At 43.0% G+C, this 23,930-nt stretch overlaps 1 protein-coding gene across 10 annotated transcripts in view; it reads right to left on the bottom strand.

Moving 5' to 3' along the window:
* KCNMA1 (potassium calcium-activated channel subfamily M alpha 1) overlaps positions 1–23,930 on the bottom strand; it is a 748,888-nt gene that overhangs the window by 95,800 nt on the left and 629,158 nt on the right. For 8 of the 10 annotated variants that reach the window (XM_043924801.1, XM_043924802.1, XM_043924799.1 and 5 more), the window contains one exon: positions 8,114–8,207. In XM_043924801.1, the coding sequence (XP_043780736.1) occupies positions 8,114–8,207 (94 nt within the window). Of the gene's footprint in view, positions 1–8,113; positions 8,208–12,820; positions 12,908–23,930 lie in introns of all 10 variants that reach the window. The other 2 variants (XM_043924789.1, XM_043924792.1) reach the window with 1 other exon arrangement.

Genomic DNA, 23,930 nt, shown 5'->3' on the forward strand with positions numbered 1-23,930 from the left:
CAGAAATTTATACTAAAGTACAAGGAACCAAAACCAACCAACCAAACAAAAGGAATGAAAGAGAAAGTTACCACATGGTTTTTAAATTGTCTCCTTTCCTTGTTTGATTTTCAGGACCTCATTTCTACTTACGTGATGCAGCCTTTCCTATCATTACAGGCATCCCATCTAGATTGAGGCCAATCCTGAGGTGGTCCTCCTGGGAAATGGGAGTCTTGATAAAATTGGGCGATTTCTCCTGCTTTTGTAGGCCTTTCATCCCAGTGGTAAGAGTGATTTTATTGAGTATCTATTATGTCCCATAGTAAGGGTACCAGGACATTTCTGAAGCCTCATAATTTGTATCAAATGCTCCTCCTGAGCTGTCTTCCTCCATAACCTCAGGCAGACATGGCTAGGAACTCTTACAGAAGTGAGATGATCTTTCAGAGATAATAATTTACATGACTGTCTTATCCATTAGTTGGTGATGTTCTTCAGGGCAGGGAACTCATATTTTACTCTCCCACACATTTCTGGAACCCAGCAGAGGACTTAGTAGATGCTCAATAAACAACCAACTACCAAGAGAAGCTGATGATGAATGATCTCTGGTCTCTGACTATCTCTTCAACAGAGTGCCACAGCCCTTCCAAGCAGACCAGGAAAAGTGCCCAGAGAAAGCCCATTCAACTTTGACTTCCTGTAACAGTTTGTTTGGGGAACAGTCAAGGCTCTTGTGCTGTTTCCCACTTTACAGGAACAGCGTCTGTAATAGGGCACGATGATTGGGACGGAGACCCTATAAATATGTCTCTAACCATTCAAGCTACCTGGAAGGTGCCCAGAGCCAGCTGCTGTAACTGATCAGCACAGACTATTCATGTTTGATGTCCAGTGGTGGTCAATACAGATGTTCTTAACTAAGCAACTACTTAGTTCTCCAATGCCAGGTCTGAATATTTCTGTGAGAAGGGTCCCCATCACTTGAAGTTTCTCCCACTGCTCTGATTCACGTAAGGAGCAGTTCTCAAAGTGTGGCCCCACACCAGCTGCCTCAGCATCACCTGGGAGCTTTTAAGAAATGCAATTCTCCAGTGCAGCCCAGACTGATGCATGCTAGAGTTTAAGGATCATTGTTGTCAAGTTTCACCTAGATGGACCGGCTTTGTGGTTAGAGTCAATTCTATCATAGTCAACAACTATTTGGAACATACAGACTGGAAGGTTATAGTCCTATTCAACAAGGACAGGACCAGAGTGGGACCTTGGAGGGGAGTCAGTGCAAAGTTGAAGGAGACAGCTTACATGCCTCACTCTAGTCCCTGCTTTCAAATGGAGAATGCAGATCTGGGGACTAAAGCAAACCCAGGTCACCTGCTCTGACTTTCTTTCTGTGACGCTCTGGAACTTTAGGGGTTGTATCAACATTTGACGGAAATTTTTAACCCGGATGCAAGTGACTCTCTCTTGCTGACCTCTATCTCCAAGAGCTAATCAGCAAATAAGCATAAAAAAGTAAATGAAATATTCATTCTTATTAAGTACAACATATATTTCAGTTTTCTACCCTCCTTGGCTTTCATCACTTCCACTTCACAGAAGGCAACCTGGCAGATAGTAACTAAGTCCTTCAGAGTCACATTCAGGAGCAGCAGGTCACATACATGCATCTCTGGCTGCACCAGTCAGAGAAGACTGGAGGGAGTCTCAAGTGGTCTCCTCTAAAGGGCCCGTACTTGGGTTTTCAGAACCGTAAATGGTTCTGACTCAATGGATCTGCCTCATTCTTGGGTACATTTCTGGGTGGAGTCTATTTCCTGCTATGTTGCAAGGATCCTGACTTGGGGATTCTGGCTCTGACCTTAACTCATCCTTCACCATTGCCTCCACCATCCTGGGTAATGCTCATCTCTCCTGAGACACGGCTTCCCCTACTCCCACTCCCAAATCCCACCAGATGTCCATCCTGGGAGCCACCTTGAGAAAGCCTTCAGGCCACTCTGGGCACACTTTCTGTATCTCTACTTGCACGATTTTTTTTCCTGCCCAACAAATAAGCAATCAAGAACTGTTGCTCCCGAGTGTGTCATCTCTTGCTAGGCAGCCACTGTTCTCAGAGGAAGAAGGAAATTAGTGCCTTTATGTTTGGGAGACAAGCAAGGAGATCTGACATGTTCTTCAGTCCTGGAGGAGAGTGGACAAGATGCTCTTGAAACCAAGGGATGGGATAATGACCCTCTGCTGTCCATGCACTGTGTCCAGGGAACTATGTCCAACCCACCCCAGCCCTGGGAGGATGAGACCCACCATTTCTTTCCTCTCCAGTCCTGTGGGGGCCTGTCACTTATGATTTGTTTGTGCATTAAGAGGTGAATTTACTTAGCTAAGCTGTCCTGGCTTTCCTTCTTCATTCTGCTCAGTGGACGGAATCGCAAGAATGGCATTCTGTCTCCAACTCTGAGTGGACTCAGGCCACTTTGCCATTTTCTATTACTAAAACCTTTCAAGCTGGAAGTTCTAACAAAAAGACCCAGTGAGAGGTATGAATCAAAAGGGAGGGGATGGAACTTAACAAGCAGATGAGTTTATTTCACTTAATGATCAGTTAGTGCCCACAAGGAAGATAATCTGTTTTTCTCCAATCATATTTCCACTTTCATTCAGAAAACAAACAGCTCATGTTTCCTGGGTCTTAGGACATGAAGCTCCTTTCACAGTGTTCAATTTCTGTTTGGAGCATTGTCATTTATCCTCACTAGCCTGGCTGGGGGCTACCTCTTTGTGGAAAGTGTCTACTCAACACACTCTGGGTAGATCCTCAGGGCCCATGGCATCTTATGCCAAGTCCCCCAGCACCTGAGGGAAGAAGTGTAACTGATGTCGGGAATGCTATATGTCCTTCTTGGGAAGACTGTTTAACTCATATCTGCCCATGGTTTGACAGCAGACCCTGAGTGATTTGGTACCCAAAGGACCTTGGCAGAGGCCAAGGCGAGGATAAGCCTTCCCTTCACTCCTCTGAATTTATGTATCATGTGTCTCCAGCCTCCCAGACGCAGGCTTCTAAACCCTTCCTTATACCATCATCAGCGATCCTCTCAAAACACAAGTTCCTCCACTTCCTCAAAAACCTGCAAGGTTCTAGCCTACAACAGGAAAGGCCTTCATGACTAAGTGCCAGAACACTCTCATATTGTCAGCTCTAAGAACCTCTTTCTCCAGCCACTTGCAATGGCCTAAGCTCTACCCTATTGCCTCTAGCAGGTGCAGAAGTGAAGCAGTAAATAAATGGTTTGGAAACTAAACCATTTAGGTTCATATCTTCCCAATTAGGTAAGACTTACTAGATTTACTACCCTTTATATCTCTGTGATTCAATTTCCTTATCCATAAAAGGAAACAGCAGTCCCTCCTCATGTTGTTAGGATACCATGAAATAACAGGCATAATGCTCTAGAAATGATACCTGGCACCTGGTAAACAGTGGACAGGGGTGGGAAGTGCTATTAGTCAAGAATTCTCCCCATCCTTCACAGCCCAGGCTCAGCCTTCCAAACTAGAGGTAATGAGGGCTCTCTCTGCTCTCATAGCCTATGTTGGTAGGTCGCCACCCTGCCCTTACTCTATTTTGCTGTATATTCTTGTCTATCCCCCACATTAAACCATGAGCCTTTTGAAAACATGGGCCTGAGTTCAATTCCTGGGTTGGGAAGATTCCCTGGAGAAGGTAAAGGCTACCCACTCCAGTATTCTGGCCTGCATAATTCCATGGACTGTACAGTCCATGGGGTGACAAAGAGTCAGACATGACTGAGTGACTTTCACTCAACTTCACTAAATCCATATTATCTGAGGACTATAATCCACTTTAATTTTACACCCACAAAGACCTACAACATCTTGAGTACAGTAGATTCTCTCTAAACCTTTCCCAGATAAAAATTAATCTGAGAAAGGAAATAGAAGTGGGCAGCTGAAAGGTATAACCTTTTGGGGTTGCATTTAAGGACAGAGCCAAGGAGCCAGGGCATTTTCCCCATACCGGTCTGAAGATATCTTCTGAAGATATCTTCTCAGCAGCCAAAAAGCATCTGTGAAGACAACCACTTGAAGGTCGTCATGAAATGAACTGAATGTGATAGTGAACAGGGCTGGGATTCAGAGAATCCAAGAATCTCCTTCAACTGTGGTCAAAATGGTGTCCAATGAGCTTTTTTTCCCCTAGAAAGTCTTTCTAGATAGATTTCATTGGATAGTCAGTGGGTCTGCGTACATGCTAAGTCACTTCAGTTGTGTCTGACTCTTTGCTATCCCATGGGCTGTAGCCCACCATCCTCTATCCATGGGGATTCTCCAGGCAAGAATACTGGAGTAGGTTGCCTTGCCCTCTTCTAGGAGATCTTCCCAATCCAGGGGTTGAACCTGTGTCTCTTGTATCTCTTGCATTGGTAGGGAGGCTTCTTTACCACCAGCGTCACCTGGGAAGCCCTAATGGGATCTGACAGCACCCGAATGAAGCCAGAACACTCTCATATTGTCAACTCTAAGAACCTCTTTCTCCAGCCACATTGCGCCACTTGCAAAGGCCTGAGCACTACCCTATTCCCTCCAGCAGGTATAGGAGTGAAGCAGTGAATAAAATGGGTTTGGAAACTAAACCATTTAGGTTCATATCTTCCCAATTAGGTAAGACTTACTAGATTAAGATTCCTTACTAGATTCCTTACTAATTAAGAAACCTTGACTTGGTTATTCAGAGACAAAGTGCTTCGCTCTAGAGCCTTAAATGGAAGGAAGACACAGCTTTCCTTACAGGGCACACACTCACTGAGTAGGGAGAACTGGGCAACAGGTGCTTGGCGATTTTAGAGGAAAGCTAGGAGAGGCTCCTTAAACCAGTCCATGTTAAGAGACCAACAGAGAGAAGAATAATAGGGCCCTGGTCACCTCCCCAGTCTGCTCCTTTGAGGGATCTGAAGCCAAAGGTCTCTATCATGACACACAGATCCCTGACTTGGGGCACAGATGCTTGCCATTGGCTCAGTCTAGTTGTGAGGGTTGTTTTCTGTGTCAGGGTAACTGAAAAAACATACTGCCTCAGGATCCAGACACAACAAGCAAGGCAGTTCGTCTAATGATGGTGCAGAGAGTGAAGTGACACGTGGAAGCCAGGGTAGGCCTGCTACCAGAACAAAGGGGAGGCAAAGACCATTAGTACGGAGTCCCTGATGCATTTCCTGCTGGCAGATGGCTTGCAAGGACCCCTCACGCAGGAGTCTGTTTTATTTGCAGAGGCCACAGTGGTAAATTAGAGCCCAGCCCGGCCCATTCTGGGCTCTCCAGTTTCTCTCAGAATGTTTCCTATCACTGCCCATAGGCCACTAAAACCCGCCCGCATTCAGGATGATTGATTCTGCTCAAGCAGCAAGCCACAAACTCATGTCGAAACACCCACTTCAAATGAGTCATTAGCCTCCTTTATGGATGTTTCAGGTCATAAGGAATAGGACCTGTGAGCCCCATCTCTTGTAGAGTAGATAGGGAATGTTTGCAGATGTGGCGGAGGGTGGGGGGGGACTGTTTCCTGTCAATCAGCAAGATGAAGCTAGAGAAAAATAAGTCCTGGCAACTTCATGGCCAGAGTCAGGGATTCAAACCAAACCACCCACGGGCTCTTCATTCCTACCCTAGAAATGAAGAGCAACAGCGACAGGGCTCCACAGAGTCTGTGGAGTGTCCACAGACAGACTACCATCTTGACTCTGTAAAGCACCTGGAACACAGAAAGTTGCGGTCAAAGAGGGGAATGTCTAAGACTTTCTGACTTGTCACGGGACAGCCCGTTCCAACTGAGCACCGATCGAGGTCGTCATGGGCTGGCGGGGTAAAGAGCTCCAGCGACAGCAGCCACAGTCATAGCAGCAGCCCAGAGGCAGCAACGCCAGAAACCTGAGTTCTGTAGCTCGGCAAGTTTCAGCTCACCGCCTGACCCACGTTTAGCAATTCTGATGTACCGCAGAGCAGACAGCCCCAGCCCAGGATGACTGCCTCCCTCAGCCCCTCTCCGACAGGCAATGAAAGCAAGACCCACTTTGAAAATTCTCCCCCATCATGCAAACTGACACAGGCATGCTTTTCAAAAACCCACAGCCAATCTGTTGATCATTACTTATTTACAAAGGCCTTCGGGCAGAAAGTCCTGTAAAAACCATACTTGATACGGTATATACTAGCTTTTTCTGCTTGTGGAAAAAAAGTCCCCCCAAGGCTACCTCAAACCATCACTTTCTATTGCACATAAAATGTAGCGTGTAACACTAAAGTATTTAATATATAGGGTATAATATATCTACAGGAAAGGCATTTGTGTAGAAGTATGTTACCCCGGATTTGGTAATTTGATGTTTTGCTGAAGGCTACGACTTAAAAAAGCTTCCACCTCGTACAGAAGACCTGTCATCTTGGTACCCAAGAGCCAACAGAATAAAGAAGTACCCTTAAGCAGCAAAACTTTGACACAGCTTTGAAGCATATGAAAACAGTATAACTCCTCAGAATTATTATTACTCAAGATCAAAGAAATGAGCCATACTTTACATAGCAAACAGGGACAGGGAATTTGGCTCCAAAGGTTTCAGATTTTTCAGACTTCTCTTTATTTATTTATTTGCTTCACTAAATTTAGGCAAAAAGAAAGCGCCTGGGCTTCTATTTTCAGTGGATAAAACTATTAGCATGAGATAAGGCGATCACCTAATGGTGAGTAAATAGAGAATGGACGTGAGCATGACAAATGGCATTGGAAAAACAAGGGCTTGGCAATTGACACGTTTTATTTCTCCTCATAAACTGTAAACAAGCAGGTAAATCAGCAGCACCCAAGCAAGACTGAGAAAATGGGAAACAGGAAACACTGAACAGGAAGAGGGGATTGTGATGGAAAAGGACGTGGGGCTGGGTGAGTCTTCTCTTGGGACTTGTGTTCTCGACCACATGAAGGACTGCCCTGTCTCCATCCTAGAAAGATGGTTGTTGGAGAGGCAGAAAGAGGCTAAAGCTAGGAAAAGGTGGGGAGGAGGAGGAATTCATCCTGATTTTTATATCAGTCATCAAAGGGAGGAGAGTGGCCAATGGCAATGAGAAGAAGAAAGCACCATCAAGATGGCAGGTGTTTCCATGGCAGGAAACATTTAGGGAAAGCAGTGCAAACCTGAAATCATTCCTGTTTCACTGAGGTGCTGGAGAGTGAGGATGATGAAGGAAATAAGCACTAGGATTGGCAGATGAATCGGAGACCAAAAAAAGAGAGAGGGAAGATGAAGAAGCCAAGAAGAGGAACCAACAGAAGTCTATTGAAAATTAGCTTCACTTGCCTTTTCCTAGAGGAAGCTGCAGTCAAGCTAGAGAGAAGGGAAGAAAGGAAAGAAGGAAGGGAGCAAGGGAGGGACAGAAGGAGGGAGGGAAGGAGAGAAAGAGAGCAAAAGAGTGCTCACAAGCACTATTTCATAATTAATATTGCTTTTAGCCTGAGCAGAAGTAGATTACTTTTGAACTTTGCTTTGGCAAGTCCACAGATTATTAGACTTTTTTATCAGTCAAAATCAATTAACAGAAATTTGATTTCAATCGACAGGATAAAGAGAAGGTAATCTTCAGGTTCATTTTTGATTGTGATGATACATCTCACATATGGCCTTAAGTACAGAAAACAGTCCTCGGAGGGACTCCAGCAGAAAGAGACTTGCCAGAGGCAAACTAACCACATGCGTCCCTCTGATTGGCTGCTGCCGTCATTAGTGCCACTGCTGTTTAGGAACTACACAGAGACGGGACATGGTGACAGCTCAGACTTTAAAGCCTATGTATTTTTCAAACAGCTTTTCAAACTGTTTTTCATGACAGAATTTTTTCAGCTCTATCATTAACTGCTGACAAGCTGACAGAATAAATACTCCAGCCTTTAAGAAGCCATCTAACGATCTCATCCCCTCCTCCCCTGTGAGCTTGCTAGGGAGGAGAGCCTCTGGGCCCCGGAGGGTTGGGGGGGGATGGCGATGAGAGGAGATGGAGCGAGAGGGGGGTCCGCCACCAGGGGACCCACTGCACAGCCCGGGCCCCCATCCATCCTTACCTCATCAGCTTGGGCGAGGAGCTGGGTGAGTTCCGCATGCCTCCGTTGCGCTGCTTTTTTTTGGGTGACAGTGTCGACGGCTGCTCATCTTCAACTGGAAATACAGGCAGCTCATGAGATTATGAACAGTTTGAGGGCAGACTGTGAAATACAGGCAAGATATCAAAGGACACACACTTACGGCTCAGTCACTCACTAGGAATTCATGGCCGTGTCTTAGGACCCAATGACAAAAACCAAGGCGTTAGTCCAAGAGCCCGGCTTAAGGGAGGTGAGAGCATCACCTCTCAACACTCCAGCATTTAAACATGCACTTTCAAAGACTAAAACAGTTTATAAACACCCTGCCGATAAAAAGAACAGAAATTGCAAAAATATGGATGTATATATGGGAACACGCCATCATTCTGCTTAGATTTCAATTTGGTTCCTTTGCCTTGCTGGATGACCAAAAGTCAGAAACAGAGCTGTCTTTGAAGCAGCGGCATGAGAGCTGCCAGCTGGCTGCTTCTGCAAATGAACCAACAAAACCGGTTCCTAATTCCTGCACACCATAGAAAAGAGCCTTGGAGAGGCAAGGACTGGAGGCCTTAACAGCCAATGTTTCAGTCCATCAGGACTGGGAACACTGGTGGGTTCTGGCTCAAGAATCCCAGCCCAGTGCAGCTCTTCTCCCTCCACCTCCCAGGAGAGAGGGCCTGTGGGGCTGTGTGTGTGGGGTCTTTTCTCAATTCATTAAGATGGGAGAAAGGGGGCTGCAAGCACCCAAACAAAGGAGGAGGTTGCCATTGAATGATATCTCTGATGATGCGGGGGGTTGCGGGGAGGTTGCAGGAAAGCAGGGCAGCAGAGAGTATTGGAAACCACAGGTTGTTTTCCAAATGTTTAAACCACACAGATTGCTAAGCAATGTGAAGCTCTGCTCACAAACAACATAGCATACTCTATTGCTTTTGCCCAAAGACACCCACTAATAAGCTCTGGAGATGTATTAGCCTGCATTGTGCTTCTTTTAAGAGAGCTGCTTGATAATTAGTAGGTGCATACCCAGCCTGTCACCCAAGGGCACCAGCAGCAAAATCCTAGTCTTCCTCTCCCCACCCCCACGATTAGGGCTAAAGCTGTAATGTCAAGAGGGAAAAACAGGATCCTTGGATTCTTATTGTTGACTGCAATACAGACTGGGAGGAAGCATCCCTGAAACTTAAAATGACACGCAGTTACCTTAAAGCTAAGAGGAGAAATATTAGCAGCGACAACATCAAAAGAAGCTTGATAGGTGTTAAAGGTGTACAAGGCTTAAGTGGGGGAAGAGATGCCATCTCAGCTGCTTGATATTATCCAGGAAGACCCATATCAGAACGTGCATGATATGGTACTTCCCTGAAAACACTAAATACATTTAATGTTATGATATATGGCCCAAAAGAGTTTATAATAATCCAGTGTTCGTGTTAGTCACTCAGTCATGTCTGACTCTTTGCAACCCCACGGACTATAGCCGTCCATGGACTATTCTCTGTCCATGGAATTTCCGAAGCAAGAATACTAGAGTGGGTAGCCATTCCCTTCTCCAGGAGGATCTTTCCAATCCAGGGATTGTACCCAGGTTTCCAGCACTGTAGGCAGATTCTTTACAGTCTGGTCAACAGGGAAGACCATGATAATCCAACTACCCTCTAAATGCTTTCAAGTATCACCCTTGGTACATTCCTTTATTCTACTGTCAGTCTGGGGTTGTCTAACTTTTGGCTGACACAGGGAAATGGAACAAGAATGTAGCTGGAAGTGACAGTGTGACCGGAAGAAATAAAGGCAGACAAATCACCTGCAAATGCCCTCAGCCCTTACACTCTATCACCTGCTGCTCCCCCTGCACGGTCTTTCCTCCCCCACCCCAACCCCACCCACCCGCCAGAGGCCCCGGCTCAGGCTGTAACCGTATCAGTCACTTAGGTCTTCAGGAGGGAACTATGTGGTTGGAAGGATATCGCATCTTATCAGAAATGAGTATCCACAGCAAATCACAGAGACTAAACAGCACTTAAAAGATTAAAGGAAATAAATACAAGCCACATAAATGGTATTGAAAAAAATCACTTAAAGGTGATATGCATCTCTCAGCAAGCAAGCAGGCACTCTGTTCTTGACCTGCATTTATCTTCCTTTCGCAGGAGAGGGGCCAGGCATCCCAGACAATGATAGGGTAGAAAGGGAGTGAGATTGAGAGACAGAGAATGTGTATAGCGTAAGTGTACTTTTGCACTTTCCCCACCTCGGGATGGGGTAGAAAGTCTTGCGCTGACTACCCATGTAATACAAAGTCATCTTGCAATGGTTGTCTTTTGTTCAAGATGACCTAGATTAGTTGAGTAGCATGATGCACTAAACAACACGTGTGCATGTGAGTTGATCTAGTAGGAGGTGGAAATTCTTTTCTTCTTACCACACAAGCCTTCTTATGGTTAGGATGAAATGTCCAAAAAGGTTTTTTACCTACCCTAGGCTAGCTTTATTCAAGCCCACCAGATGTTGCCACGGTTTTGTCCAATTATACAATAAGCCTGTGTCTGTAGGAAGTCACAGTCTCTGGCATTTCTGCTTAATTCTTTTGCTTAACTTTACTTTCCTCATTTGCACTGGGCTAATGACACATAACCCTCTCCTGTTAAGTGCCCATTAACCTGGCACCTGTTCGCTGTCTGTTTATCTGCAGTGATCTTCAGATGGAAGACTTGCAAGTTAATACCTGTTCACCAGCTCCAGGGAAACACCTTATTCTGGTGCTAAAGTCAGGCCTCCTTCTATGCAAGGAAACGATTTATTTTCATCACAACTCAGAAAGCTCATCCATCATAATCATACTGCATTTAAACTGGGATTTGTTCTCTTAAATGAAATGCATGTTCAAAGGTTTCCTCGTGTACTGGAAATGCAGATCTGTTCCCTGAAGAGATGGGGCAGGGTGGGGGGGAGAGGGGGGCAGGGAAATGTCTCCAGCTTAAATATACGAACGCTGTGTAATGGAGACCATTACACGTGGCTTAGATCCCACTAGAGGAGCCGTGATCACTTCTGCCTCCTAAGTAGGATATAAACCATATTTAATTATTATCCTTTTATATGGATTCCATCAATTTCTGCATATTTAAGGAAAGCAGATTGAGGAAAACTTTTAGTTAAGCTATAAAATATAATTTTCATTTCATGGCTTCTGTGACTACATGAGATGAATAAAAATTGAATTAAAAAGGGAGACTTACTTCGGTGAAAGACAAGTATTAAAGGAATGAGCTACTACCTCATGCCAACACACATGTCCAGGTTCACAGTTAGCCTGGTTTCTGGCTAATTATAATACACCTCTGTCTCCGGCATTTCCACTAAGGTCCTCCTGCTGTGGAAGCAGTAGGAAGATAAGATCTTTTAAAGGAACCTGACTTACCAGCTTCTTTAAAACACAAACAAGTTCAGGAATCCAATGTGGAATTTTTATAGGAGCTGAACTCCATCCAGTCTCTGAGTACTCATAAAATTCAAGGGCTTGTTTTTGCACATCCCTAAGTATAACACTTAATGTGCTGTTGTAACTTCCCAGTGCTCGCTTGTCTAATAGGTACTGAATCTAACAGTTTTACAGTTTGGGAAGGCTCAGTGCTAGAAAAATGTCAGGCAAATCTAATGAGCCTTCAGATCCCTTGGTTTGCGCTGGAGTTTAATTTAAAGTTACAATGATGTTTTAACATGTTTGCTTATACTTGACTAAAGAGGATTCATTATTTCAATGACATAACCTCCAGACAATGTTCTGGGAATTGATTTAAGATGTGGTGGTAATTCCAACAGCCTTAATGCAGAGCCGAACATCTGTAACAACATTTTACTCAACTTTTCATCGGCACTCTTTTTTAAGCAACAGCAAGGCAACGTCTTCCAGAAACACTGGCCAGAACTCCGGGCTCCTTTCAAGATGATCATATACTTTACTGCATTTTTTTTAAAAAGAGAAATCCCTTTCTTTATTGGCCTAGCCAACTTGCAAACACTGTCAAGGTTCATCAATGCCTCTTCACGGGCACTTTGAGTAAAATGGGGCAACAATTTCAGCTTGCCTATGTAGTCCAGAGCTGACCTGTGGTGGACCCAGCTCTCAGCTCCAGCCTGGGGCACATTCCTTTGTCCCTGTTTCCTCAACAGGGTTTAGAGGGATGATGCCCTCTGAGACTTAAAGGTGAGTTTGTTGGCTGCAGTTAAAAAATAGTTCAAAGCAAATAAACTCGGAAATGTAATAAAAGGCAAACAACCCATAAACATGAGTCAACTGGCTATCTCCATTACGTTATTAATCACCACATCTGGCGAAACCCACATCTGCACACACTTAGCAGATCATTAGTAATGTCATATTCACACTGGAATCACTCAGAGTAAGAGGCATGCAAAGTGGTTTGAACGCAGAGGCATAGAACTAACAGGGCTTCCGACTGGAGTCCTGTGCAAGCTGCTAGTTTGGGGGGAGGGTAGTTTAAATGATTATTTATCATTTTGTATGGATTTTCTCTTTGGTCTTTTGCTGCCCAACAAGCTAGATGCATGCTGAAATCCACAGTAGTACATCTTCCTTCTCCCCCTGAGCTCAGCATGTTAAGGTAGAACATTAAGGGGTGCAGTTATTAAAATCTGGGATGGATTCCAGAGCTCCTTCACCTGGCTCGGCCACAAGCTGAGAATTGTGAGCTGTGTTCTTGAACTCAAATGGGTCTTTGGGATAGCGTGATCTAGCTCCAACCTTGACTGTCAAACAATAACAAGAAAAGAAAACTGAAATTAATCCTTTGTGAAATTTTTCATTAGAAAAGCTCCAAACCAGTTTTCCCATTGAACAAAATTATAGTTTTAAATTAAAATGGAAGTTTCTTCCCTCACAGCTAAATTGCAGGGTTTTTCTCTTTTCCCCCCAATAACTTCTTGAAATTCTTTTCGCTACATTATTGTCATCAATGTCAGATGGGATAATGTGTCAGCAGACAATCTTGCTTGTGTCATCATTTCCCCAAATATACAGAGTTCCTTTCTCCCCCCATGATATATACACAGACAGAGAAAATTCAGTTTTGCAGAAAGACCAAACTCATTATCTTCTAAAACCTGCTAAAATGCATCCTACTGAATAATCATTAGAGTCCAAGTCATCAACCCTCAATATGAAACTATCATTTTCAACTCAAACCACTGGCTTGGTGAGCTCCCTTGGTTGTGGTATCGCTGCTTAACTTGCATTAAATGCCAGGGGTCTCCTACTCCTAAGAAAGGGTGATGTGTCGCATCTCCTTGTATGGTGAGTGGTATCAGTGGGAATCGGGTGTGTGTTTTCAGCCTTTCAGGACATGAATGTTGTTTTACTAAAAATGGAAACTTACGAAATTGTGGGACTAGAGATTGGACAAGTGTGCTTCCTGTTTCCTGGGTTTATCAAACTTCCTTTCCTCCCAAGAAAAATCAAGTAAGATGTAGTAATACAGTCACTTTTCAACAAACTGATTCATGATAGACAAAACTTCCAGGCTGATTCAACCTCTCTACAGGATGACTGCCTCAGACTTTCACTAGGAAATCTGGGCTAGCAAACTCCAAGGTCTTACAGTGTAGCCAGGAAAGAGAAATCCCTGGCTTGCAGCACACAATGGCACCTGTTTTACAAAGGGACGTTTCCTGTCTTACAATTATAGACCACCAGAACCCTTGCTGTCTATCACTCAAACCAGACCGGTGAGAGGGTATGAATGTTCCCATAAGCAATGAAGGCAAAGTAAGAACAAGAACAATGAATGCCAGATAAATAACCCATCCTGTGAGTTTGGTCATGTAACTACTCTAAAGGAGCACTTAACGATTGTTTCAGGATGAATCTTGTGGTGGGAACGCGATGTGCCCATCAACGAGGCTGAGCAGCTACAATAAAGTAAGACCGGCGTCTGAGCCAAGTTCTATGCCTACAAGATCAGTAGACAGCTCAAGAACACGGGGAAATTAAAGTCGGTGATATCCTTAAAGTAAGAGTTTCTGGTCTGACAACCTAGTGTATGTGTGTATATGTGTGTGTGCTCAGTAGTAGCTGACTCTTCGTGACCCAGTGGACTGCCCACCAGCCCCTCTGTCCATGAGATTTCCCAGACAATACTGGAGTGGATTGCCATTTCCTTTTCCAGGGGATCTTCCCAACCCAGGGATCAAACCCACATCTCTTGCTTGGCAGGCGGCTTCTTTACCACTGCGCCGTATTTCACCAAGAAGTTTGGGGAAGATTTTGCAGCATTATTGATAAAATCAATCCCCCCAAAAGCTGATTTGTTTTGAAACATCATGGTGAATAATTAACACAGAGATCATTAAAAGATGAAGGATGCTCCATACCCAAAGCAATGTGAACACTAATAATATCACCAACACAATATACATAACCCTCTACAACTGAATAATCACTTTACCATGTACAGCATCAGGCAGGATCATTTTACAACTTCTAGCTGAGAAACAGTAAATACATTTACTTGGAAAAGCTACAGGATGGAGGCTGGAAACAACAATGACCTGTTACCATGCAAAATGAGGGTGGAAAGAGTCCCGAAGCTGCCTGAGTCCAGGCATGGGGATCAGCACCCCACGGGAGGCTGAGGGGGCAGGAAAGGGAGGCTTGTTGGAGCTTTTTCATTTCTGGCTTTTGTGGAGCTAATAGGAGAATGGGGAGGGAGACTTTAAGGAACAATGGGTTATGTAGAAGTTAATCACAGGGTGTATTTCTGGCTCTATTCACTGCCTAGGAAACCTGAATTGTGTAAGTTTGAGGCCATCAACACAGAGTAATGAAAGAATTCAGCTCCTGCATGGGAGAGAGAAGAAATACTATATAAATATATTAACAGAATTCACATGACCTGGTTTGTAATGTTCTCTTCAGAAATACTGTGGCCTAACAGATCCTCAAGAATCAAATTTGGTGGAGTAGATGTACCTTCTATACCGACATACCCCATCTCAAACCACAGCCTGCTGTTCTATATGCATCCTGGTTAGAGTCCAGCATTCTCCAGTCTCCTGTATCTAGAATCTCAGCTCAAATATCTTTACTAAAAACTTGACCTGTCATTACAACTTGCCCAGTGCTCTTGCCCTGCTCAGTATTCAGCAGAAAATTTCTCTTGGCAATCCAGTTGCCTTTGGTTCTTTTCTTTTTTTTTTTTTCTTAGAATAACTGTCTCTATCACCTCAAGGGCAAAGAAGAGTCTCAAGAAAAGATTACAATGTATAAGCTTCTTAGAGAGAAAGACAGAAAAAACAAGGAAACTTTAAAAGCAAATACACAATGGAAATGAGAACTGCAAGAACTTCTTTGAATTTTCACTATGGAGTTTGGAGTTGGGAAGGCAGTAGAAGAAGAAAACTTCTACTTTGAATCAAACAGAAAGAAAATGTATAGGAGTTCAACCAAAACAGCCTCTTCTCAACTTTCCTCTCCTTCTCTCCCTGCTTGCTACTCCCAACACCAATATGATGGTAAAAGTTTTGAGGTCAAAAAGTGTGTCTCTCTCCTTTCTGCAATCCTGACATATGTAGTACATGTTTTGTGGGGACAAGCTTCAGAATAAGGATGAAATCTGCCAAGTTCCTGGCACCAACAGCTGCTGTCTTTCTTTTTATATTTCTCAAGTTCTGGGATCAGCAAACTATACTGTGGAACATATTTGTGTAGAGCTTATAAGCTAAAAATAATTTTTACATTTTTAAGTGGTTGAGGGGAAATCTAAGGCGAATAATATTTCATAACACATTAAAATGATATGAAATGGAAATTTCAGTAGCTCTAAATAAAGTTTTATCATTACATGGCCACAGTCATTTATTTACCTAGCATCTCTGGCTGTATGCACTCTACAACACAGAGGTAAATAACTGCAATTGAGACTGTGTTGCCCGCAAAGTGTAACATATTTACCCTTGATAGCAAAGGTTTGCAGATTCCTGCTCCTATCTTCTCACATTTTCCTAGCTTTCCAGTTTTCAAAAAGAACAATTCTCTTTCCAATCTGTCAAGATAGCCAGACAATGAAAGCAACACATATGGAACTCACTTCCAGTGCTCAGATGTAGAGAAGTTGGGAGGGAAGTCAAGTCAGGAGGTAAGTCGGGAGCGATGGAGGTATTAATAGTTCAGAGCCTCGAATGTCCTTCCCACCAAATCTGCCATTTGTCCAGCAGGCCCCCTTGCCTTGGGGGAGACCAGTCAGGTGAGTTTCTCATTTCCTCATGCAAGCTAAGTTAGATCCCTCCACCATGCACTTTGAGAATCAAGGCCAACCACATCCACCATGAGCAATTCCTTGGAGCTGTCAGTGTGTGCTCCAAGTCCACCCGGCAAGAGTCCATCCAAGACAACAGATTAACCATTAGACTAGATATGTTGAAAATATACAGCGTCAACCTTTCCCCAGCTAGCTCAGAGCGATGTATAGATGATTATTTCAACCGTCAGCTGCCGCACAGATTTAAACCCCTGCACAATAACTCCCGGATTCATCTGCCCCTTGTCAAACTGGCACAGCTTTGCTTCGAAGATACACGGTGTGGCAGTTTCACTGTGAACCCAGAATGATCCAGACGGCCGCTGTCTTTTTGTTAACAGGAAGCCGAACTGATGAGTTTGTAATGCATTTCTTATCAAAAGTACTTTCAGAAGAGAAAATGTGCCCCATACGTTTGGCTAGAATTTCACATCGACTAGAGTATGGGCTTAATCAGAACATCTCTGTGATTTTCTTGGGGAAACAGATAAATTCTGCATTCATCCCATTCAAGTCACTGTATGCCCATAAGAGACGTATATATGAATTTATAATTATTCTTGATTATTTTCCCCTCCTGCAGTATACTTAATAAAAATCATCAGTTGGAGTCTATGAAGCTATGATGCTTAACAGGTTCAAGCGTGCTAGTATATTTTTTAAAGTTAATGTGGTTCTTCTTGAGCTGTGTGTCTGAAATGATCGTTGTGAATAAAGGGATTGTAATTTTCAACTCAAATGTTTAACAAAGACAAAATGGACCGTAATGGAATTTATGGAGTCTGTGAAGGAACTCTCTAATATGGTTTATTATCAAACAGATTTGGATTTACTGTTGGACAAACCGGTCTCTCTGAAATGTATCAAGAGAAAATGCCTGGAAGGTGCTGAACATTGTTCCTGGAACAATTCAAGTGCTCACATAGACGGCAGAGCGGCCAGTTGTGTTGTGTTTGTTATTCTAACCCCTACTGACTTATGAAATTCAGTACTTAAATGCCAACACTAAAATCACTATTTGTCCTGCCTTTATTTGAAATTCTAACATTTTATTCATCATGCATTTTTTTTTTTTTTGCATTTTGATGTTTTATAATACTGCATGAACTTATCATTTATCTTGGGGCTTCCCTGGTGGCTCAGTCGGTAAAGAATCACCTGCAGGAAGAAGATGTGGGTTCAATCCCCGGGTCAGGAAGATCCCCTGGAGAAGGGCATGGCGACCCATTCCAGGATTCTTGCCTGGAGAATCACATGGACTGAGGAACTTGGCAGGCTACAAGCCCATAGGGTCACAAAGGGTCAGACATGACTGAAGTGACTGAGCATACATTGTTTATCTTGATGACAGGTTTTTGGTGACTCCTCAAATTTGGTGCCTAAAGCAAGTGTCTCATTCTTCCCACTCTGGCCCCAGCCCTGCCTGACCATTTCTCAAGAGTGTTCTAGGTACTGGACTCTGCCTGTGGTTACAGAGAAGTTATCTTAATTTGTCCTGCATGTGTGTATACATGCTCCCTTGTTCAGAACTGGACAAGGCAAATGTAAAATATGACTCATTCTTTTGATCACTTCATGCTGTCTGTATAAGACTGTTCAGGAAAATCCTTGCAAGAAAGGCTTCCTTGTGGATTTACAGATTGTCAGACACCCAAAGGAGTGGAGGAAAGATCATGCTGCCTCCGGAATCTGAGATATGCCACCAGCCCAGGGTGAGAAACAGAAGAGAAACAAAGGGTCAGGTCTCTCCCGGACTTCATTTCACACCTCACATCAAATTCTCCTGGTGAACACAATGTGTATTTACATTTCCACTTTGAGGTAGAAGTTTTTATTTGCTTACATGTGTTGACTCAGTTGTTACCGTCCTTCTCTTTTTGTTTTTCCTCCCTCTAAACTGCTTCCAGTAAACAAGACTGGCAGAAGATGTCAATCAGATTTTCATTTCCATTTTCACTTTCGTATTTATGTCTTCTGAATTCATGCTTGCCCCAGTGATTCTATTTGAAGATCAGCCTAGGATCTAATTGTGTGTATGTTAAATTATTTTCTAAACCATAAGACGCTATACAGATAAGGACCATTATTATTATTAATATCATTATTATTACTGGTTCATCCATAAACACCATATCTGCCACTGAGCCAGTTTTGTCAAGAGCCCCCTAGCATTCTGACAATATTCCACATGACTGCACTGATACTCTCTCTGAAACTCAGATAAAGGTAAAATGCATGGGTTTTTAGTGCAACCCAGGCGCACTGTATGGCCTGATGAAGAATGCCCTGCCAGAACACTTTAGAAATACTGTATGCTTTTAACCTTGGGAGGTAAGAACCAGTCTGGATTGTGACTTTACACTAAACACAGCATTTAGTATATTTTCTAAGGGCATAGTCACCTTCTAAAGATGTCCTCAAACTATAAAATCATCATCCATATTCTACTATAATTTATCTTCAGACATAGCCCCTGCAACATTTGAAAATGGTAGTGCACGGTAGGACATTGCTGGTCAACACAGAGCAAGTATAACGCAGGCGCAGGGCTGGACTGGGTTTAGGCATGAGCAGGCCTGACCCTCCTTGGGCTCAAGGTTATACTAATAACACCAACCCAGGAGCACCCAGGTCTGTGGACTTCTCCTCCACATCATTTGCTGTCAGAAGTCTGTTAGTGAGAATAGCATGAAGACATGGGTTTGTGGAGTAAGGTGACCTGTTCAAGTCCTGACTCTGATCTTCATTAGAGCATTAGAGGTCTCATCTTACACAAGTTCCTCGACACCCCCAATGTCACAAGATCCATGCTGGACAGATGAGAACACCAAGATCTGGAGATGCTGTGGGCTTAAGTGAGATAACCAGTCACCATAGGCTGAGGACAAATACTGTCTTGTTGTGCTCTGCATAGCACCATCTGGCTGCTCCATCAGATTTTATATGCAGGACAATCTTGAAAGATTATCCATAAAAATATGGATTTTAACTGTTTAAAAACCTTGCAGAAGACTGGGCTCCCATCCTAGAAAGGTAACTGTCTCACAGGACATGAGCTCATCAGCTCCTCAAATACCCCCATGCTGCCTACTGGACCCCCAGTCACATGGCAGGTACCCCATATCAGCATCTCTGGCTCTGATTCCAGTGACACTCAAGCGTGCTATTCCTGAGACAAGGAGCATTGGGATGGACAATCCCTCTACACACATCAACTACTACTGAGCTGCAATGAGGGTAACGGGTAAGCACACAGGACTTGAAACCAGTCTGTTCAGTCTGAACTTGAGTATCTGGTAAATTACCTACATTCATTTTTCTCACCTATAAGCTGGGAATAATCTTTCCTCACAGGGTGGTGGTGAGGATAGATTGAAAAAAGTGAAGAAAAGGGAATAGCTTGAAAAGTGCTAAGAAGAGTTCCTGGCAGGCTCTTGATAAATGTTACCCATCATTATTATCTTGGCTTTGAGAAGTCAAAGTAATTAGAGCTCTCTACCATCACAAGGCCAATCTGCTTTCTTTTGATTTTGTTCTACTCAAATGGGTTCACAAACTCTCCTCTGCCCCACGCAACTGAGCTGGTATCCAGCCACTAGAATGGGGTGAGATTCACCACTCCACCCCCATTCTCTACGTCCTGTCGACAGTCACCTTTGTCCCATATTTCATATGGCCCCAATGAACTGCTGGGGTCAAAATAATTAGGCTATGCCAAGTGTCATAAAAACAAGAAAAGCCAGAAAATGTTTAAATGGGCCTCAATTGAAGAAGGCTGGAACCATTCAGAGCAACAACAAATGAAAGTCAGATGGAAACATGGAGAAACCCCACTGTTCCCTCTAAATTACAGGAAATTCATGTTGCCCAATTGTGAGGGGCTTTTCCTTGGATTTCTCGTGGGAGGTCATGGGATCGGGGCATGTACCTGGGAGATGACAGGAGGGACAGGGGGATGATGAGGTAGAGGGGTGGCTACTCCTCCTCCGTTCCTTCCTTTCACCTCCCTACTCTAACCACCCTTCAAGAAACAGGTTAGCCTGCTTCTTCAAGGAAGCCTTCCCAGATGACTGTAATAAGGCGGAATCCTTCATTGCTTTAAAAGTCCCTTGGCACTTCTCATCTCACACCCCTTTGATAGCTCTCTCTTTTTTTTGCATTATAATTTGTTTCCCATTTTCCATTCATTCTCCCCAACTAGACATGTAAGTTTCTTAATGCAGTCTACAAATCTCTGAATCTCTTACACGGCTGTGCCCCTAGTAAAGTTTCTAAGAAATAACTCCTAGTGACCAGGGAGGTGTCATTGCAGAGGGAAAAAGCACAACCAAGTGGTAAGGAGCCCAGGTCTAGGTCCAAGCTTAGACCCACTGTGTAGCCTTGGCAAGACCCTTCCCCTTCTGGAGGACTGGTGTTAATTAAGCATAGGAGTTTTTTAGCTCTGGTTTGTAACGGTTCTGGGCTTAACCTTCTCTTCTGTTACTTGCCAGATATCACAGGAGCCAGCCATGGATTGAAGGCATCATAACCCTCCAACCACAAATAATTATCTACAACTTCCTACCAGACTCAACTCAAAGCACTAAAAACTAGGAAAAGCAGGATTTCTGGTCCAAGGGAAATGGTTCCCAACTCCTCCTTTCAATAGAAGGAACTGGAGAACTCTACAGAATACCAGAGCAATTCAACACAAATCCTGAGGGATGAGAAGTTAGGCATTTCTTTTTCTTTTTTTCCAAAATCTTTTTCAAGATGTACAGTAAAATAGATCCACAAGTCTAGCTGGAGTAACAAGCCAACTGCATTAAAGTTACCTATATTTGGGTAAAATTCACAAGTTGTATGAAATAACAAGGTTGCATGATAGCATTGGGGAGGGCTAAATGATACCCCCTAGAGAGTAAGGGTGAAAAGATCTGGGAGGTCAGGGAAAATAAGACTGGAAACAAGAGTTGGATGGAGAGAAAAGTCAGTCTCATTCACCTGCGTAACCCCAGAACCAAACACAGGGCCTGGCACACTGGGGGCACTCAAGCTGTGATGCTGAATAAAGCAGGGGTGGGAAGGGCATGCTGGGTGGGGAGGTGAGCTGGAGCAAAGGCAAGGAAGTGGGGGGTCACTAAGCCTAGGGACCAAAGGAAAAGCAGTTTGGCTGGAGTAGGAAGGTTTATTTAAAGGCACATTTGGGGGGCATAGGAACACAGATAGTGTACAGGCTTTGAAACCCAAATGGCGGAATTTGGATAATATTTGGTAATAATCTGAATCCTCTGGTAGTTATTTTTCCTTCGATTTCAATACTCAGATCCAGAGAGGACAGTATGAGGTTTGCATCTTGGAAAAGTCTATCAGATACCCCCATAATTCAGTCTACTTTCTTTCTGGCCACTTAGAAGTTATAAAGGTTCAAGATAAGATGTACATGTATATGCACGAAATTGATAAGGAAGAGGCCCCTGGCAATGGTCCAGGTCTATTGGAGGCCTTGATTTTATTCTAGAGAGTAAAATACTTCACAGGAAAATAAAATCATTTAATGCCTGGGAAAGGGGTCCTGTGAAACCCACAGGCTGCTTCCTCAAAGCCCAGCCAGGTAAATCTACCCTTGACCCTGGGTGGTTACTTTCTGTTTTCAACTATACATGATCCCAGTCCATATAAACAGAACTTGAAGCTACAAAACTGATTGCAATCAATACTCTGAAAAACATTTTCAACAAAGCCAGTGTTTCCAAGTGGATTCACTGAGAAGGAAATGTTGTCCCCAATCCTATACTTCATGGTTTCACCTAACCAATAACACTTCAGGATTTTCTCTGCCAAAAGCATATAAGTGGATAAAATAAGAATGTACATGATGTCATTTGGATCCTTAACCTACACCCCCTTAGATCAGTATGCCTAGAAAAAGTTTTTTAAAAAAACTCAAAAGAGAAAAATTCCTATAGGATTCCCAAAATTAATGGTTTCAAATTTTTAAATTACAAAAAGAGTAAAATATTTGCATTGAAATTTCTCCATAGCCTGATAGATAGCATTTGACAATGAAGAAAATAAACCCAATATATGAGTCATCCTGGAATGTATTTTAATCCCCCCCTTACATAATCTCAATAAATCCATTGTCTCCTAAATAAGCCATGTTTATAGCAAACACCCTGTAAAAAAGCAATACTGTAGATTAAAGAAAAAAAAAATAGTAAAAAGATGTAGTTATATCTTTAAACAAACTTAAGAGATTGAAAAATTACCTGTGGGTGGATTAAAAAACAAAAAACAAAATAAAAGTAAGTTTTGCCTGTACATTTGTTCCCCGCCCCCCTTGTTGACAAGCTGATCAGCCTCCGTGTGGACAATCTTACCAGAAAACAAAAACAAAAAACCCTCTGAGCCTGTTTGTCAGAAATTTAGTCCTCGCCCAAGGAGAAAAGCAACCTTCTTTGGTTAACTTGGATTCCAAAGTAATTCTCGATGAAAGAGCAGTACGTTAAAATAATTTTTATATAGCACATTAATCCAGAACAAAAGCCCCCTTTATAAAAATGACCCTCATTATCCTGGTATGGAATGAAGCCTAGGGAATTAATTTGTATAAATAAACATTAGTTAAGAATGAGACTTGCTGCATAACAATGATCAGATGGTGGAGGTAATCCAGTCTTAGGGGTGAGAATATGGTATTGTGTAGTTACCTTTTAACAACAGCAACAGTTATTTAACTAGGACTTGTTCCAAATGAGCCTTAAATCAAGCAAGTTGGATTTAAGGAAATCTTTGCAATTTAAAGGTGTCACCTTATTTGAGGGCTATCTCCTCAACAAAAAAACAAATGAACATAGCTTTACACATTCATTGCAGAGAAATAAAGGAGAGAGAATCTGTAAAAGAAAAAGCAGGGAGTGGAGGGGTGAGGGTAGGACCTAGAGTAAGCCAGGAAGGTTTCATTTATAGAAGAGCAGCGCCACCTGCTGGTAGACCAGCATTTCGAGGCCCTCTGCAGTGTGGGGGCCATCATCTATCTTGCAATCTATGCATAAATATACAGCAGTATTTTTCAGCTGCTGTTATACATAAGAATTTTATTACCAGTCGGCAGATTTCTAACACACTGGTTGCCGTTTAATAATCCTCTATTACCTGAAGTACGGGTTATATAAAAACCTAGAATGTTAATTGTTGACAAACCAATTCTAATACGTAAAGCACTGTAAGTCACCCAGTAAATATCCAAATAAATCAAAACGGATAGCTCTTTTTCCTCTAACAACATGTTATTAAACACCACAACTTGGTCACTTATATAAAAATAATGTTCATACATTTCAATGTACTAAGAAACAAGGAAAAATGCATCATAATCTTACTAATGGAGAGCCTTCCCTTCATTTACAATTTAGAGGAAAATGTTTTTGCAGAGAATATTTTTCCCATCTTTAAAAACTGGACTTAAACCAATGTGTCACTTAGGGAATTTTCTC

The sequence above is a fragment of the Cervus elaphus genome, chromosome 15 (assembly GCF_910594005.1).
Source record: "Cervus elaphus chromosome 15, mCerEla1.1, whole genome shotgun sequence".
NCBI lineage: Eukaryota > Metazoa > Chordata > Mammalia > Artiodactyla > Cervidae > Cervus > Cervus elaphus.